The sequence below is a fragment of the Callionymus lyra genome, chromosome 16 (assembly GCF_982586985.1).
Source record: "Callionymus lyra chromosome 16, fCalLyr1.hap1.1, whole genome shotgun sequence".
Classification (NCBI taxonomy): Eukaryota; Metazoa; Chordata; class Actinopteri; order Syngnathiformes; family Callionymidae; genus Callionymus; species Callionymus lyra.
In genome coordinates this window covers 5,001,650-5,019,298 of record NC_141833.1, presented here as the reverse complement: position 1 = coordinate 5,019,298, position 17,649 = coordinate 5,001,650, and the positions used below count along the sequence as shown (strand labels likewise).

At 39.9% G+C, this 17,649-nt stretch overlaps 3 protein-coding genes across 4 annotated transcripts; all 3 read right to left on the bottom strand.

The window, feature by feature from the left end:
* Positions 1-2,851: 2,851 nt before the first annotated feature.
* plk3 (polo-like kinase 3 (Drosophila)) lies at positions 2,852-10,013 on the bottom strand. 2 transcript variants are annotated; one of them, XM_087810772.1, is made up of 15 exons: positions 9,702-10,013; positions 9,057-9,164; positions 8,842-8,958; positions 8,575-8,704; positions 8,378-8,465; positions 8,055-8,150; positions 7,256-7,454; positions 7,045-7,171; positions 6,745-6,860; positions 5,991-6,111; positions 5,835-5,918; positions 5,004-5,166; positions 4,797-4,926; positions 4,615-4,725; positions 2,852-4,529 (listed from the first exon to the last, which is right to left on the bottom strand). In XM_087810772.1, the coding sequence occupies exons 1-15, from the start codon at positions 9,900-9,902 to the stop codon at positions 4,332-4,334; spliced, it is 1,989 nt and encodes a 662-aa protein (XP_087666898.1). In that variant the 5' UTR covers positions 9,903-10,013; the 3' UTR covers positions 2,852-4,331. The 2 variants fall into 2 exon arrangements, with proteins under 2 accessions (XP_087666898.1, XP_087666899.1); XM_087810773.1 differs by having other exon boundaries at positions 6,745-6,857.
* An 874-nt stretch (positions 10,014-10,887) lies between these two features.
* On the bottom strand, positions 10,888-14,515 carry cacybp (calcyclin binding protein). The gene is made up of 6 exons (XM_087810778.1): positions 14,404-14,515; positions 13,446-13,650; positions 13,276-13,372; positions 13,092-13,191; positions 12,896-12,990; positions 10,888-11,603 (listed from the first exon to the last, which is right to left on the bottom strand). Exons 1-6 carry the CDS (start codon positions 14,419-14,421, stop codon positions 11,438-11,440), a joined length of 681 nt encoding a protein of 226 aa, XP_087666904.1. The 5' UTR covers positions 14,422-14,515; the 3' UTR covers positions 10,888-11,437.
* A 1,006-nt stretch (positions 14,516-15,521) lies between these two features.
* mrps14 (mitochondrial ribosomal protein S14) lies at positions 15,522-16,549 on the bottom strand. The gene is made up of 3 exons (XM_087811238.1): positions 16,471-16,549; positions 16,000-16,164; positions 15,522-15,795 (listed from the first exon to the last, which is right to left on the bottom strand). Exons 1-3 carry the CDS (start codon positions 16,537-16,539, stop codon positions 15,613-15,615), a joined length of 417 nt encoding a protein of 138 aa, XP_087667364.1. The 5' UTR covers positions 16,540-16,549; the 3' UTR covers positions 15,522-15,612.
* Positions 16,550-17,649: the final 1,100 nt, after the last annotated feature.

Sequence of the window (17,649 nt, the reverse complement as noted above, 5' to 3'; positions counted from 1 at the left end):
GAAGCTACACATTTAGAGTGGCTTCTTGGAAAAGGGAAAAGTAGATCTTTCCAGTTCAACTTGTGAAGAATGGAAGAGAAATTCATCTATAATTTCAATCAGTGTAATTGAATTTAAAGTAGATTATAGATTGTAGTTCCTGGAAGGAAAAAATTATATGATCTAATCTTAATTAATATTGTGACAGGTATGTCATTCGTTCTGATAAGATTTTGATTGACATTTATTCAAAGTATTAGCTGCCAGAGGATGAACAACACAATGGAGCAGTGGAGCGGCTCGTGACGCGAACGACACAAAACAGATTTGTGATCTCTTGCCGTCATCCCAGTTTCAGGATATTCTCTAGTGGAGGAGATTAGCTGCCAAATGAGTCCTATCTAATGCCGGGGCGTCGTCCTCTAAACGCAAACACAACAACAAACTCTTAACCAGATTGTGGTCCAAGTGTTTAGCAGGCGGTTGAGAAACGCATTAGCTAATCAAAACGACAAAGGTGGAGGAGATGAGCTGTGAGTGTGTATGTACCGTTTGTGTGTGTGTGTGTCTCTGAAGAGTCGTCGAGATCAATCCGTTATCAGATTTAGATTCTCATCTTCTAATCAACATTTTATTCAACTTCTTATTTGTGAGCATGCATTTAAATAAAACATGTTTTCTTATAATCTTGATATAGTTGTATTTACAGTACCATACAAAAGTAGTACCTCAATAGAGCATAAATAACAGCAGGAATAAATCAGGGTTCAAAATAAAAATACATTTATGTGAAACAGGAAATTTAAACAAAGAGGGCAAAATAATGCAGTGGTTTTTGGATGCTAGCAGAGCATGACGGAATTACTTGTAGCTAACGTTAGCTTACCATCCAAACTATCAAAACATTTTGACCAATTTAAGAAATATTCATTAAAAGTTGATCGTTTAAACAACGTATACACACAAAAGACAAGTCTTGACCCAAAGCTATTGTGACTAGTTTGACTTAGATCATATTGACATTCAAACACAAGATGTATTATTTCATGTAGTTTTAATTCAGTTATGCTTTATTCTTAACTATATATTTCATAAGAATACATTTACATGACTCACTTCTAAGTACGGTATGTTTTACTTTACAGATTTAATGACAGAACAGAACATGGGATGATGCTAGCATTAGTTGCTATCCTGCTAACGCTGACAACTGACTAATAAAAAATGTTTTCGTAAATTCAACATAGTAAAAATTTCTTAGCTTTAAAACAGTCAATGATTCTGTATTGTTTTTATTACAATCAAATATAGGTTTTAGTTGGTTACGCTTTGGTGGGATTCTTCTGCTCACCCTTTGTTCTTGTAGATGCTGAGAAAGCATGTGATGTTTACTTGAAGCAAGAGAACTCTCTGCCATGTCGGGAAGCGTAATGTCAGACGAGCACGTGAATGCAACACAGGGAAGTCTTTGCCAAGCCTGTAATATATAGTTTGCACTAATGACAGCCAAACAAAGAGTCCAACAGTTGGCACGAATAAAACAAACGTGTCTTACAAAACATGCTAGGCCAGTTTTAAATAAAATGATGGCCAACCTTTTCCCGTCAACTTGTTATCTGTTCACAATCAGTCGGGGTGGATTGTCGCAACTATATTTGTCTATATACGGCAAGTCACTTTATTTTTCAGAACGCGGCAGCTTCAAGGCAGATCTGAAAGCTTCGGCGCTCCATTAGATTCTCTGCTGTGTCTCTTCCAGCTCTTTAATTATTAACGAGACTTCCTGATCTAGTGCAATCTATGGGAAAAGACTTTCAATCAACGTAAGAGTCACGGATGACATCAAGTATTCCCAGACGTACACATTAATTGCCTCGGGTTAAAGGTCAAGCTGTTTGACATCGACGCAGGGGGGCAATTAAAGAGGTGGTCAAGCTGAGAAACATGACTTAGTTGACAGCGCATTTATGTGAAGAAAAAAAAAAACGTCATGTGGAACTAGAGGTAAATGGTTAATAAAGATACTTCACAAAATACATGTTTTACCTTTAGGCCCTTATAAACTAAAGACAGAGCAGAGACTTTCATGATGGTGCTCTTGATTCTGGTTATATTGCTGAACATGGGGTAAACAATCAATATAAAACTATTGAAACACAGAAGGGAAATTATCTAGTATAACTTACTCTATTGGCAAATCTAAACAGCTTTTTTATTTGGGGTTTGATATTTAAATAAAAATACTGCAGAAATAGCATTGAACCTACAAATTAAGATGTTGATACAATTCTTCTGCAGACAAACTGATTTATATACATTTAGAAAGCTTTGAAACTCAAATGGATATTGTGTTGAGTTTACCATATTTCTTCTGGCCGTCATTGCAGTAGAGAAGAGTCCTTGTGAGGAGAAGGAAGACCACGATATTTCCAAACTAGTCTCCGTCATCGTCAGAAGTTCCATCAACAGGCAGATCAGCTGTAAAACAGTGGGACCTAAGAATAAAGAATACAATTAGAAAACAGGAACATTTATAGGAACAGGTTGTTTGATGGGAATACATATAATTTTGTTAAAACTCAAATGAATAACAGAATACACGTTTGCTTCCAGAAGGATGTTTAAATAGTCTACAGGCGATCCGGCATCAGCGTCTGCAAGGAGGACCAGACTTCACATCCTGAGGGACCGGAGGAACTCTTGAGTTTGTACCTTTCACTCTTCTATCAAGACCTGCCCCGCCCTCAACAGCTCACTTGCGAGGCATGCAGTACAAAAGTAGAGGAATAAGTTTGTACAAGACCACGAAGACGTGTCATGGAGAACAGGTTATTGCTCAAAATGATAAAATAAGTCACTTACAACATCCATCTTTTGTTTTCAATAAACTTTATTTTGTACCCATTTACCCCCAAATACATTACATACAAATGTGGTCGGATTTTAACCCTTCCTTGTGTCAAGACTGTAACACGACAACAATAAATAAAAAAAACATGTATAAATAAAAATAAATTATTAGGACAATATGTGCCAAACCAGACGACTTTACAGATTTGGCAGATGGCTTTCACAATGTTGGGGTTTTTTGACATAATACTCGCATTCCAGGTCACAGTTTTAGGATCTTAAGAAAGCCATGGAAACCAACGCAGTATTACAGTACGACAGAGAACAAGTTTCCTTTTCTGTTGCAAATATTACTGATATACATCGATGATAGACATTTTAAAAGCTTATACCAGGTAGTGAGTGTAGTGCTATCGATTTACTTTCTAACTCCAAGCAAAGTGAAAAAGTAAATCCATCAAAGTCAAAGCCATCTTGTCCGTGTCCAGCTCGACATTCACAGGGTTGTTATTGCACTAAACAGACGTCCTCCCAAAAAGGCACTTTTACCCCCCCGCCCCCCTCCACTCAGTTCCAGCCAGCAGTTGGTTCACCAGCACTTGTGCGGCACACGAGTACAATGACGGTGTGAATTCTAAAATATTAAAAAAAACAAAAGAATGTCTTTTGGTATCAAGTTAAAAACAACTAAAAAACAAAATGGTGGCAGTAAAACACTTTCATGAGGAAATTAAAACAAAGAGTGCAAAATTGTGTTGCTCCCATGCACCACGGAGAGTGAAATGAACAGTTGAGTGACGTCTGAGCAGAGGAAGCGGTAGCTCTCTCCAAACTTAAACAGCGTCACTGAAGGCCAGGAATGTACTTGTGCGTGTGGTGTAAAGATCGTAGTGTGGCTCAGATGTTTAAAAAAAAAAAAAACCCGGAGATTAGCGTGAGCGCCAAAGTACAGTGTCTCATGTTCTGTCTCCGATCACAGCATCCTGAAGGCAAGATCCACCACTCCAGTGCCAGTCAATATCAAAGACCTTGCAGCTGAACCACCGTGAGAAGAGCTCTTCAGCTGCAAGATGATCCTTGTTCATCTACAAGCAGATGGCATGGCAGAGTTTTGAGGAACCAGAACAACGACTATCTGGAGAAGCAGAAAGAGGTGGAGGCTTTTTACAAAGCAACTAGAAAGCGGTGGTTTGGAGGCAAGAGGGTTTGAAGATAAGAGTTCGGGTGTTCAATGAGGCATCTGCCCGTGAGGAGTCGGCCATTTTCAGGCCTGGTAGAGGTTCATTCAAGGTATCCACATGTGGATTCATTTGAGGCATCAGCTGGACAGGCACGAACCCTCGAGGCACAAGCCACCGCTGGACACTTCCTTCCTGCTGGATGTTTGATGCAAGCAGATGAAGTACCAGCCCAGACAATATTGCTCTGGTGAATGAGCAGATATCCCTCAGATCGAGTCCCTTTTTCCCCCCAGATCTTCCAATCAGTCCAGGTGCCTCAACTCAGGCATCGGTTTGGGGTTGTAGCAGCTGAACCACATACTGGAGTCTGTCCCGCAACTCTGAGGTGCAGCCCATCTCGCTCAGCATGCCGAGAAGGTACGTGGTTGAGATCCGCTCTCTGCTGATGTAGGTGAGCAGGTAGGAGTCGTCCGAGGACTTGCACAGTATAATCTTTGTATGGTCAGTGTAGAAGTTCACCTGGAAGAGACCGAGGAATTAATCATTCGAGGTCGTCCGAAGACAATACTACAACTTTTAAAGTTGAAGAGAAAACTGCCATTACCTGCAAGGTGCCGTTGTTAAAGAGCATCACCAGTGCATGGTCCGTCTTCACCCACTGCATGAGCAGAGGAGGGGGGGCGGTGGCTTGCTCCTCACAGGGCAGATCCCCACCCTGATATGGAATGAAACCATTTTAGTAAAAGGAATTTCAGACAAAAGAGGTGCGACTAAGATGGCTCGTACCTCCATGAGGTTTTGTTCCATGTAGTTTGCCATGAGCTCCACGATCTGCTTCTGGCTGCGCAGCTGTTCAGGCAGAGAGTTCGCAGGGAAGGTTAAGTGTTTGTTGTTGATCAGGCAATAGTGGACGGTCCTGTGTGGATGGAAACATTCGTCAGGAATAGAGCTTCCCAGGCAATTAAGCTCATCTCCGCAGGTCAAGATGGTTACCTGCGTTGATCACAGAGACTCAGGTGCGTTCCTTCATTGAAGAGCACGCCGATGCTTTGGTTGGAGAGCTGGTAGCCAAAACCGTATTTGTTTGAGTAGTCGACCCACTTTGTCACCCACAGAAAGGACTGTGGCCGAGACAAGCATGGAGGGTTCCTCGTGGCTGGATTAAAAAAAAGAAAAAAAAAAAAAGCTTTGGTTAGAAACAATAGTAAAGTAACTTAATAATATAAAACTTAAAAGGATACTTTGTCCTCGACAACATTAACAAAAACACATTATCCAGAGTAAAAACTAAAATGGAGCTCACGCTGGCATGAAAATACTATTGATTAAGACCATCTTTAGTCAATACAAATAAATATGAGATGGGCAGAGATAAAATAAAGATAGTCTTTTTTTTGACAATTTCCACATCCTCTTGCTTGATCGTTTAAAAGAAAATTGTGAATCAATGATGAATCTGAATTTTTATGGGGGATAGAAAACACCATATATTATATATACAAGTTATATGCAACATCAATATCTGATACTCTGTTCTAGTATAATTTGACTACTACTTTCAATTATTATTTAAATTGAGGAGTCATTAGACAATTAAAAAATATAAATGAAGGTCTTAAGAGGTCAAGAATTGAACTTCCTTCCTGGAACTATTCTGAATTGTGTCGATTGATATTCAGGAAGCAGACGATTACGTTTTCAAGCATTTCCTGCTTCTGGTCATCATTTTACCAAGCACGGCTGAGGACGGATGCATTTCCTTGAACGATTCAAGTTTTCCCGCAGCAATATTCCAAGTAAACTAATGAAATGTTAAACATCTACCTGTGGGCATGGAAGCCAAGCAGCCCTTCAGGACCTTCATCGCAGATTCCGCCATAGATGCTGGTGTGAGCACGTCTTCACCAGCTGGAAGATCCATAAACAAATGTTAACCAATAATAATTTCAACTTCAAGACTTTAATAAAAGGGAGTCTTACGTTCTGAACTGCTAGCTACTGTGCCCTTGAAAGAGCGGGACAAGGATTTTCTGGACTCTTCCTCAGCAGGAGTCTGTTCCAGAGGCACTGAGCTGACCGGTGGGCTGGTCACATACGGCACCTGAGAGGGGACAAGAACGTTGATCATGATGAAAGGCGTTTTTGCCCATTCAACAAAAAATTACAGACTGGATTTGCAACCAGATTAGCGCCACACATCCAATTATAAAAGGAATTATTCAGACTCGTGAGAAGGAAACAAATAGGGCAGAAAATAGGAACGGTGGGAAACGGGATTAACCGCTGTGGGACTGAGCCATGCTCTGCACGATTTGGGGTCGACCATTGCAGTTTATTTTTATAGTGGCAGGAAACATTCTTTTCCACAGACATCATTTCATCCTGCGTCAGAAGCTCAGCATCAATTAGTCATGATGCGGTTGCAGGGGGTAGTCTTGCTCAAGAACATGTTCACTCAGCAGTGAAGGCAACAAAAAAAACAAAACCCCTCCATGTTCTGTCGATATAATCCATCACAAGAGCACATTGTTCAGCCTCGATCCAATCTTGTTACAGTAACAGTAGTTCTCATGCAGCAGAAACAGACACCATCACTAGTACCATCTAAAGAAGAACAGACTGCATCCCTCATGCAGTCAAAGCTAGTCGTGGGTCATATCAGGACACGAGTGTAGCAGCGCTGCATGGTTAAGTGTCCCAGCAACACTCGCATCATAGCGAAGGAGACTCTTACCTCGTTGGGTCCAACTGTTTTATAGCTGATCTGCCGGTTGATGGAACATTTGACGATGCCGGAGACTAGTTTGGAAATATCGTGGTCTTCCTTCTCCTCACACGGACTCTTCTCTACTGCAAAGACAGCCAGAAGGACGAGGGTAAATTAAACTCTGCCTCACAAAAGCCATTCGAGTTTCAAAGCTTTCTTAAAGGTGTATAAATTAATCAGTTTGTGCGCTGAAGATCGTAAATAGTGACAAACAAAATGGACGCGTAAACTACCGAGTGCGTCTCTCAATGTCAAAGTCCTGCTTACCCTTTGCTTTCTTCTTGCCAAACAGGCTCTTTGCCATTTTAGTAAAGAATTTCTTGGCAGGACTGGGCGGATGAAGCTCCGGCACCATCACACAGCTGCTGGGGGGAAGTTTTTCAGGAGTGAAACCCTATTGGAGGAGAGAGGGACGTAAACATTAGAGTCAGAAGACTTGTTAATCATTGCTTTTAAAATGACCGTTTTTTTTTCGTACTTTGGCAAAGAAGTCATGGTTTAGGATTTGATCCAGGCTTAGTCTGTCGCTGGGGTTTTTCTGCAGGATGCCGGTGATCAGTTTCTGTGCGTGGGAAGAGAGCGTGGAGGGAATGTTGTAGCGGACTTCCTTTATACACTTGTACGTCTCCTTAAGATCCAGTGTCTCGAACGGAGGGTTGCCACACATCAACGTGTACCTGAACAAGAGGAATGAATGTGTCATTCAAACCGAAATCAGTTAAGAAAAAAAAAAAAAACTTTGTAGAGTAAAAACTTTCCTAAAACAAGGAAAAATGATCGCTTCCTTCTGCCAACTAAAGCCTTACCTTTTTTGTTGAACATTCATTTCAATTAAATAATCTCTCTTCGCTGTAAAGTAAGCAGAACTGCCTTTGCCAAACACCAACCTTGATACTGTGAAACGTTCACCATAATACAAGTTTGATCTTAACAGACAGGATAAAACTTTGAAAAGTGCCAAAAATGCAGAATTAATTTGTTCAGAGGGAAGCGACATGTTTAGACAGCTGCCTTCAAACAACAAGACAGGTAGAGCAACAAGAAAACAGCAGAAAATGTGTAGAAATCTCAAAGCTTGAGGTTTTCTTCAGTGTGTGCACCTTCCTGAAGCGTCACAATGACTACTAAAGTAGTTGAACCACTAACTGGCGTCAAACAGTCCAAATGTATTGTAGCTGTTGATTTATGGCCACTTTTGTTGTTTGACGAGTCATGTGTAGAGGCGAGGCACAGAAAGAAAGAAAAAAAAACAAACATACATGTATGCATCAACTTACATAACACATCCAAGGGACCAGACATCCGACTCTGTCCCGTGTCCTTGTCTGTTCAGCACCTCAGGAGCCAAATAATTGGGGGTCCCGCAGATGGTTCTGAAAGGGGACAAAACATTCTAGATTAATTTAATGCAAGTGTGGCGTCACATGAACTCTGACACAGCTCGTCCTATATGGACCCACAGGCAACACGCCATTGAACAGCAGTTCAGAAACCGGTTGAGCACCTACTGCTGGAGTGAAATCTGACACAGGGGAGGTTGTGCACTTGTGCAAATACAGCAGGTGAACACAATTACGTAAACTCGTCCAACAGCACGTACTTTTTCCTTTGCTCCACAGTCTCCAGTTTCGCAGCCAGGCCAAAGTCTCCCAGGCGCAACTCCATGTTTTCATTGACAAAGAAGTTGCCTAAATAGAGACAAAACCATTCACCCAGTCAGCATTCCACAGATAATACAGTCCAAAGTCATGGCGGATTCCAGGCATACCGCTACGCATTCATGTCGAGCGCACGTACCGAGTTTGAGGTCCCTGTGCAGGATCCCTCTGCTGTGGAGGTACTTGAGTCCGGATATGATTTGTTTGAGGTAATACCGCACTTCAGGCTCCGTCAGCGTGTGTCTCGCCTTCCAAATGTGTGCCAGGGACTGCAGGAGAGAGGGAGCCATGGATGAGCCAGACAACACAGCCGCAGTCGACGCCGCCGCACATAATCGTTCAGGTGGCGGCGCCTCGAAGACTTCGTCCTCGGAGACGCCATCACAACAAAACAACGACGTCTCACCTTCCGACTGCAGAGTTCCAGAAATATGTAAATGTTGTCCTTGTCTTCGAAATGGTGGGAGAATTTCACCACATGCTTATGCGACAGGGTTTTGTGGAGCTCGATCTCGTTCGTGATCTGCGGGGAGAACGAGACATTTTGGTATCCACGACTGGAAAATTAAGAGGTTTTCTTTTTATGGTAAGGGTATGAAGGGGGGGGGGGGGGTCGTATACCTTGTCCCTTTGGTGTGGTTTGGACACTCTGCTTTGAGGGATCACCTTCACAGCATACATTTTGTTGGTCGAGAGGTCCGTCATCTCGTAGCATCGTGCAAAGCCTCCCTACGATAAACAAAAAACGTTATGAAGCAGCAGGTTGATGCCAAATAATGAAGTGGCGTTTTTTTTTTTCTGACAGAACGCATTCGAGGCATATTTTCTTTCAAAAACACTCCATATCCAAAATGTGAATTTGTAGCGATGGTGTCGAGGTGCAGGTGGTTTGGTTTTTTTCTGACAGAGGGTGCATTTAAAAAAGGGGGCACACAGGCCAAGCTGCAGCATTTTATTAACCGTGAAATTGACGGAGACGTTCGGAGCTCTGCGGCAGACTTGGCCGGCTGCCCGACGCAGCGTATCGACGACCCAGCAACACGTAGGTATCGACAACACAAAACGTTTCCCCAACAAAAGGCGACATCAAAATATCGTATTTTTTAGTCTCAAGAAAGGTGAAACGTGATGCTCATCAAACGCGGGGCGCACCTTGTGACGCGCACAGCTGGGACAGATTGTCTCTAATCCAGCCGCAGGTATGTATGGCTTCATCATCTCAAGAACACACCTGGTGGATTTTATGAAAAAGAAGAAGGTTCGTACCTTCCCGAGAAGCTTCCCTTTACTGTACGACCTCCCCGTCTTGGAGTCGGTGACCACCGGGGCGAGCTCGGGCTTGATCTGCTCGGGTTTGTTCCGGCTCGTCTTCGCCGGCGCAGGACGCTCGGCGGCGGGCTTGAATAAATCCGCGTTCATGGTGTGGCACAGGTGACGCTGGGTCGCGGTGAAACAACCGGTATCCATGGAACAGTCTCGGAGGAAAAAAACAATCCCTTTTTCCGTCGTTGTCGCGTGGGGGTTTCGGCGTGTAAAGTTCAGGCGCGGCTGAGATGGAACGTCGTTGACACTCCACGTTCCACTGACTCCATCTGGTCACACAACGCGCTGCTGTGGGAGGTTTTATACTCAGACGGTGACGTCACTGTGACGTGTCAAAAGCAGGCGCAAGTCCAGACGCATTTCCAATCAAAAAACCATCTGGACCGAATGAAAAATATGAATGAAAGAAAGGTGAGCCAGGGATAATAGTCGTAAAAACTCAATTCTACTTTTATTTATTTTTTATATTCTTAAATAATATGGATCATCCCTAAATATAATACTTCTTATTTATTCTCATCGCTTTTTCATCGGCTTAAGAGTCGCATCAAAGTCCATTACATCTGTCTTTTTTACATATTGTGTTTATTAAAAGGAGCATTAATTATAAAATTTTAAAAATCAAATATTTTAAACTTAAACATTTTCTGATTTGGTCTGCTGCCACCTTGTGTTCGTGGTGATGACATTACCGTGTCACTCAAGTTCAACTATGAAGAGTCAAAAGTCGAAACAAATTAATATTAAATTCAATATAACATGTATTGACCATTTTGATATCTATGCAGAACTCGAATGGAGGGACTAAATAAAAATAATTACAATGCGAAATGTTAATCATATTCTGCCACACTGTGGGCATAACGTGATTTATTGCATATGCAAACGTACTGTATATACATAATAAAAAATGGAAAACATGTTTCTTCAAGGTTCGTTTACAGGACGTGTTGGGCTTTTTAGAATGTATTAGAATTATAGACACTATCTTTATAATTATGGGTTTGTTCTGCCACCTGGTGGACGAAATATTCAGCGTCTTGTTTAAGCATACCATATCAGCTGACTATTATTCTTCTTTGTTGTTCAATTTCTTTGAGCATTGAGGAAATAAAGTGGACAAAAGCCAAACATTTGTAACTGAGACTGTATTTATAACAGAGAACTTCACTGTGGGCAACAATAAAACCATGAACATTGCAAAACAATGATATCAAGAGAGTAGACAGCACAGCTACGTAAAATATACAGTCTTGCTCTCAGATTAAATTTTATTATACGAGACATTTAACATTTGGAACACTCCAACTTCGCCAGTTTACCGAGTGAAGAAGACAAATACTAACTAATAAGAGCAAACAATCTGGTCCTTTTAACTGAAGATATGAGAGTTACAGGGAAAACCTTCGAGTCCACAGTTGAACTTTAATCTAAACATTTTTAAGAAGAATACATCATCTTAAGTGGTGAAATTGGATTGGAATGGTTGCATTTACTTTGTTAAACAACCAGAACAAGACAATCTGATGTCTTCAAGTGGCATAATAAATGGAATAGGGAGCAGACTCAAACATACTGTATCCAATATGTTTTTGTCAAGACTCTAAATGTGTTTCTGGACCAGCTGAGCTCAGTCAACGTTGACCAATTCTTCAGGGAACTGAACCAACAGCTTTCATTTAGAGATCCATCATGTCTTCTCCTCGTTGTTGTTTCTTCTCCTGGGATTCAGACCAGGCTTTGTTGATGGTTCTCTTCATGTCATCATCTCCGTCTTCATAGAGCTTCTTCAGCATCGTCATCAAGCCATCACCGGGGTCAGCCTTTTCGTCCACGCTGGGTTTACTGTTGAAAAGTGTCCACATTTAATGCATTAAAAAACAACATCAAGTCCAAATGAATGCTGATTGGTGTAAAGTACTTTAACATTTCTGGAAAATATAATGCTATGATGGCACACACCACAACATCCGTTTGACAGTTAAACTAAAACAAACACATCATTTATTCTACAAAAAGTAAAAAGAAAAAAAGTAAGTTTAGCTCTTCAGAAACAAACCATGTTTAATTGAATGTGATAGTTTACCAAAGTTCATAGAAAACACTATGTAGTGTATAATGGAGTTTTTATAGTCAAGAAAGATAGCTATATAAACTTTATTGATCCCTCTGGAGGTCTACTTCGGGAAATTGTTTTTCCAGCACACAGCAACACAGAGAATGGACTCATAAAACAAGAACAAAGTGCAATAAAAAGAAAGTGCAAGATGACACCGGCGATGGGAGTGTGTGAACAACCAAATCAAGCATTGGTGATTGTTCTGTCAGCCCGACAGTCATAGACAAAGTGTCTGATGCGCAACTCCAGCGCGGAGTTAAAGAGCTCGACGTCGTTGCGCAACTACTTGTTGACATCTCACAGCTGATCGCCAACAGCATCTGAAGCCGGTTAGCTGGCTAAGCTAACCAACCACTTCCAAGTCCCCTCGACACGGAACCCGCGCCGATCCACGGGACGCTCAGGTACCTTTTTTTTTATTTATTGGCTATGCAGAGCGAAGCGGCCTCATTGTTTTTGGTCTCAACGCACCCGAGTGCGATTCAGGCCTGCAACGTTTATTTTTGATGGACAAACTGGTCACTATTTTGAGTTTGGACTCCCTTATCAAGTGACATTTTTAGTTTAAATTGATTGTGGGGTTTTGTTTGCCTTTGTCTATAATAAGTAAATGTGTTTGGTTTAACCATTTGTGAAACTTGTATTATTTAATTATTTGAACTGAAACTAAATTGCCGAATTCAGGGTCCTGCATTCTACTAGGTAGAGCAGGATCGCTACACTTATATACATGGTCTGTGTTGCAGGACCAGTCTAGTACACGTCTAGCATGTTAGCCTTTTAGCTTCTGCTACAAACAAGATCAAAATATAGGTTTTTGATGTTTTTAAGTGTGTCTTTTTGGACAAAGAAAACTTAGGTTTATGACTGTCATGTGGAGATAAATGGGGAGCAGCAGAATCTTGTGTTAAGTCAGTCAGATCTATTAACCAAAGAAATCTTAACAAGACAGCAGTATCGTCGAAAAAATAAATGCAATGTTTTTCAATTGGATGGAATATGTCACTCATGGACTCACTCTTTATCCTTGGTCTGCTTTTCCACCTTTGTTAGGCACTCCCACTTTTTGGTCGTCTGCTTCTTACACATGATCAGAACCATGTCGGTTTTCAACTACAGAAGAAAGCAGATGCTTTAGAACAGGAAGTTAAGGAAAAAGTCAAGTAACATTTTAAAGCAAACTCAAGAACATTTAGCATGAAGGATGTTGTCACCTTCTTTTGGCTGCCCTTCTCGTCAATCGGATGCAACAGATTGAGAATGTTCAACTGATGATTTTTACCATCGAGTTCCTTCACTAGAACAGATAGTGACCTGTAAATAAAATGAAGTTAGAGGAGGCAAAGAAAAAAAAAAGAAGCACACATTAAGGAATATTACTGAACTGGAGCATCGTACCCATCTGTGAAGCTGACCTCCACGTTCTCCGAAGGAATTTTGTGGACATCTTTCAAAGTGAGGTAAATTTTGACGAACTTGTCCGACTGGTCCCAAGCTGTGCAGGAGAAAAATCATAACAGTGATGGTTCAACTGAACACAAGCATTGATCCTGCTGCAGGTATCGTACCATAGTTGGTGATCTTGACGGTGTATGAAGATCTGGGAGCAGGAGGCGCCGACTCTTTCTTGGCTTGCAGTTCCTTCTGTTTCTTGACGGCGATCTCCTTCTCCACTTTAATCTGCTCCTGCTTCAACAGCTCCTGCACCCTCGACCTTTGTGCCTTCTCCAGGAGCGAGCCCAGCTCCTGCAGGTCAGCCTCCAGCTGGTTGATCTGTCAATGAACAAATTATTAACTTCCACCCTGGTTAGAGTAATTATCAATGGGTCAAGGTTAGCAGACTAACCACAGGTTTTGATGAAAAGAACAAATGCAAAGTTTCAAATATTCACATTTAAAAGAAAATAACAACCTAAATCTGTTATTGAACTAAAAGTATTAAGGATCAAGTTTTTTCAGTTGTTTTCTACTTTAAACCCCCATCACATAAAGTAATTGAGTTATTTAAAATATATATTTACTATCATTATATTACTGATGCACAATTTAAACAACAAGAAATGCTTCTACTTCAAATGTAATGCAAGTCGTTTTCAAGCGGGAATGAAAGCAGAAAGTCACGCGTTGTTCAGTGTATTCTAGAAGGTTCTAGAAGAATCAAGTAGGTCTACAGGAAAGTCTAACCATGATCTTCGTGTATTTGTCACAAATAGATATATAAATAAAGCTAGATCAGGGGGGGATAGCGATCAGCGAAAGAGCGTTTGTTTGTGTGTAAACAAAATATTTTTTATTTAATCAATGTACGGACATTATGTTTAAAATCCCTTGTCTAAATTGTTATACGTTTACCTAGTGTTACGTATTATCCATAATTTACAATATGAAATGAATGTATAGCAAGTATCAACGTAGCTATTTGGAGAAGCGTGTTTGGCTAATGTGAAAGTAAAACGTTATCCGAAGAATTCAACTGGAATACTCTCTATTCATCAGAATAGTGGAAAATACAAATATAAATTGTACCTGTTCGGTGAGATCCATGGAGACGATTTTTAAAAAGAGCTATTTGGTCACACGATGTTGAAGTTCTACTGGTCCACTGTTGTACAACCGCCTTCTTCTACTGCTGACTCACTCACGAGGAAAGTAATATCACACACACAGCGCCCCCTGTGGCTGGGAAGGGAGCGAAAAGTTTTCTCACAAATACACAGACAACATATTCATTTTATTAAGAAATTCTTCACACATTTCCCGATGTGGTTGATGTGGGATGAACTTTAAAAAACTAATGCAATTATACTGACGAATATATTCCCCCCGCCCTTTCACCTTGTATGATCCGTTTTGGGGGTTTAAGGTCATAGTGAATTGCAGGACTTTTTGATGTAAGTAAGTAATGGTTATTTCTAAAGCACCTTTCTAGAACAGGGTCACAAAAGGCTTTAACAATCAAGTGTGTGTATCACTCGGATAGCTTGCATGTACTACTTTAATTAAGAAATGCACACGTCTTGATTAAGTTTGTTTTGGACTTAATTACACTTGTTTTATAGCAGGGGTGGGCAATTAAATTTCCTCTAGGGCCACATCATATACTGTGACTGTTGTTAGGGGCCGTCAATCTAAAGGAGAGGAGCGAAGAGTTAAAATATGAAAGAAAAACTTTGAAAAAATAAAGCAAGTAAGCATAGTAAAGAAAGAAATATCAGCATAAAATAAACCTGGCTATTTAAAACACTATTTATAAACCTTTCATGTAAAAGAAACTGGTGGGAGAACAACTTATTCCTCTAAATATGTCTAAAAATTCGATGGGCAAGACATTTTCATAAAAGTAAAAACAAAAAAAATCAGAAATGGAAAATAATCAAAATACATAAAGTTAATACAATAATAAACACAATATTACATTTTAAGTTGTTGGAAAGAATGTCTATGTTCTACTCTGACCTCTTGTCTGAGTGACAAGCATAGAACTGTATACAAATGTAGTTTTTCTTGCTATATATTCTCATGGTCACTTTTTATTTTCTTATTCCAGTAGGAAATTGTAGGCGTTTTGTAGCATTTTTAATGAAGAAAACCCATGATTCATCATAATTCTCTACAAAAAAAAGACTCTTTTGAGAAGGTTTATTGCCAGTAAACTTTTAATAATTTTAAAGCAAAAGATGAAAAGTCTCTTATTGATTGTGATGAAAGCAAGATTGTGACATGTTTGTTCACCAATCACCACCTCGCCCTTAATATTCCCGACATCTGGTTGTGATCCGCCAGGTTACGGAAAAAAATCCGACTGAGCCTCCACCTCCGCTTCACTCCTCGAGGACGGGACGTCATCACACAGCGGTTGCGGATTCTCACAGGACAGCTGTCTCTGGGTAAACTAGCGATCTCTTTGTCGGCCACCTCCTGTAAGAAAACGTACATTTACATTAAGAATATGAGAATAACATAAGAACCAAAAGGCGGTAAAGCAGACAAAACACAAAAGAGAAATTATTAAATAATTTGATATATGTTTGCATCTGAGAAATAAAATGTTTTGTTTAAAAGACTTGCATGCAAATATTAAAGTTTTTTAAAATGTATCCACAATGAAGCCTTTTCATATACCTGCAGCTCTTTAGGGAGGATGCTGTTCTTCCTCAGTGCATTGATGCGTAATCTCTCATCGGCATAGTCAAACGCCATCTGCCTTCTTTTGACGTCTCTGAGCATCCTCCAGTCCACATAATAACCTCGAGTCTGTTCCACAACACTCCAGCAGCTCCTCAGCACCTGCACAATTCATATATGAAACGACATTAAGAAATATGCAACAACTGTTGAATGTGGGATGAATTATGTTGGTTAATGCATATTTAAAGCTGACAAAGGTATTAAAAGAAGGATAAAATAACATGTAATGTCATCATTTATGAAATGCATTATATTCAAAATGCTCCATTATCCTTACTGGTTATCTTAGCATCCTGCTAGCATCCTAACTCAAAGACAACGTTCCGATTTCCTCTTCAGCGTGTTATTGTTCCGACTTAAGAGTTGAGATAGTGGCAATGATTAAGTGTGAAAAATAATTCCTACCGTTTGAGGGGCGCAGGTTGAGTTTTGAAGGACGTTTAGTCCCAAACATGCCAGCCTGTGAACCGCCATGTTGGATGTAGTTAGTCAAGAACTACACAGAGAATGAAGATGAACTGCAGCTATTGCCATCTGTTGGCCAGGAAGAGAACTTCACCACATTATCCTACATTTTAAAATGACGTTGTTAAACATTTGAAAGCGTTTTCTATAAATAAATAAAATACTTGTGACTTAAACGCCACTATATTATTAATTATAATTGCTAAATAATCGCTGTTACAAAGGCGCACAGTTGATTTTTTGAAAACGTACTTACTTGCTTTTCTTTATTTTTTGGGGAGAATAAAAACAATTATAATTTAGTGGACACTATCAGATAAGAGTTTTTGAAGAAAGTTTTTGGAAATACATTAACTATGATCATATGCTGTTCACTTTTGTTCTTGCATATATAAATTACACTTTAACATGTATATGTATTGCACATTATTATTATTATTATTATCATTATCATTATTATTATTTAAATTGAATTTAGTGTTGGTTTTATATTTTCATATGAAAATATCAGTGTCTACAAACACTTCTTTAAATTGTTTTATTTATTTCATTATTTTTCAATCGTTGTTCTGTTTTAGTTGCTGCAATTGAAATTATCTCTCATTGGGCTGATGAGCAATATATTTAACCTGGTCTTACCTAATCTTTTAACATTATCGATCAACATTCTTCTTTACCAAACAATAACATCAGAAACAATCTGTTGCAGTTCTATACAGTGGCCTACAAAGGCTAAAAATCCCTCTGCCCACATTGTGGCCCCGCTTCTCATTTGACCCGACCGAATATTATTATTATATTATTATTTTATCGTGATTTGTTAAATTATCCACGGTAAATATTTGTGGAATTCAAGTCCTATTATTTAAATACCAATTTCCTCTCCTTGTTTTACGTGATCTTCTGTCATAAAAGTACAATAGTACTCAGTATGCCCAATAGGTGGCAGTGTATATCTGTGCAAAGTGTGTCTTTCGACTTCCACTGACAGCCATGTGGATGTACCAGACACAAATCTTGTACCATGGCCAATAATGAATCCCATTCATTTTAATGGAAGGAGGGATATAAACCCATTTTTACAATAGCACGAAGTCCTATAAAACAATCCCTATTATT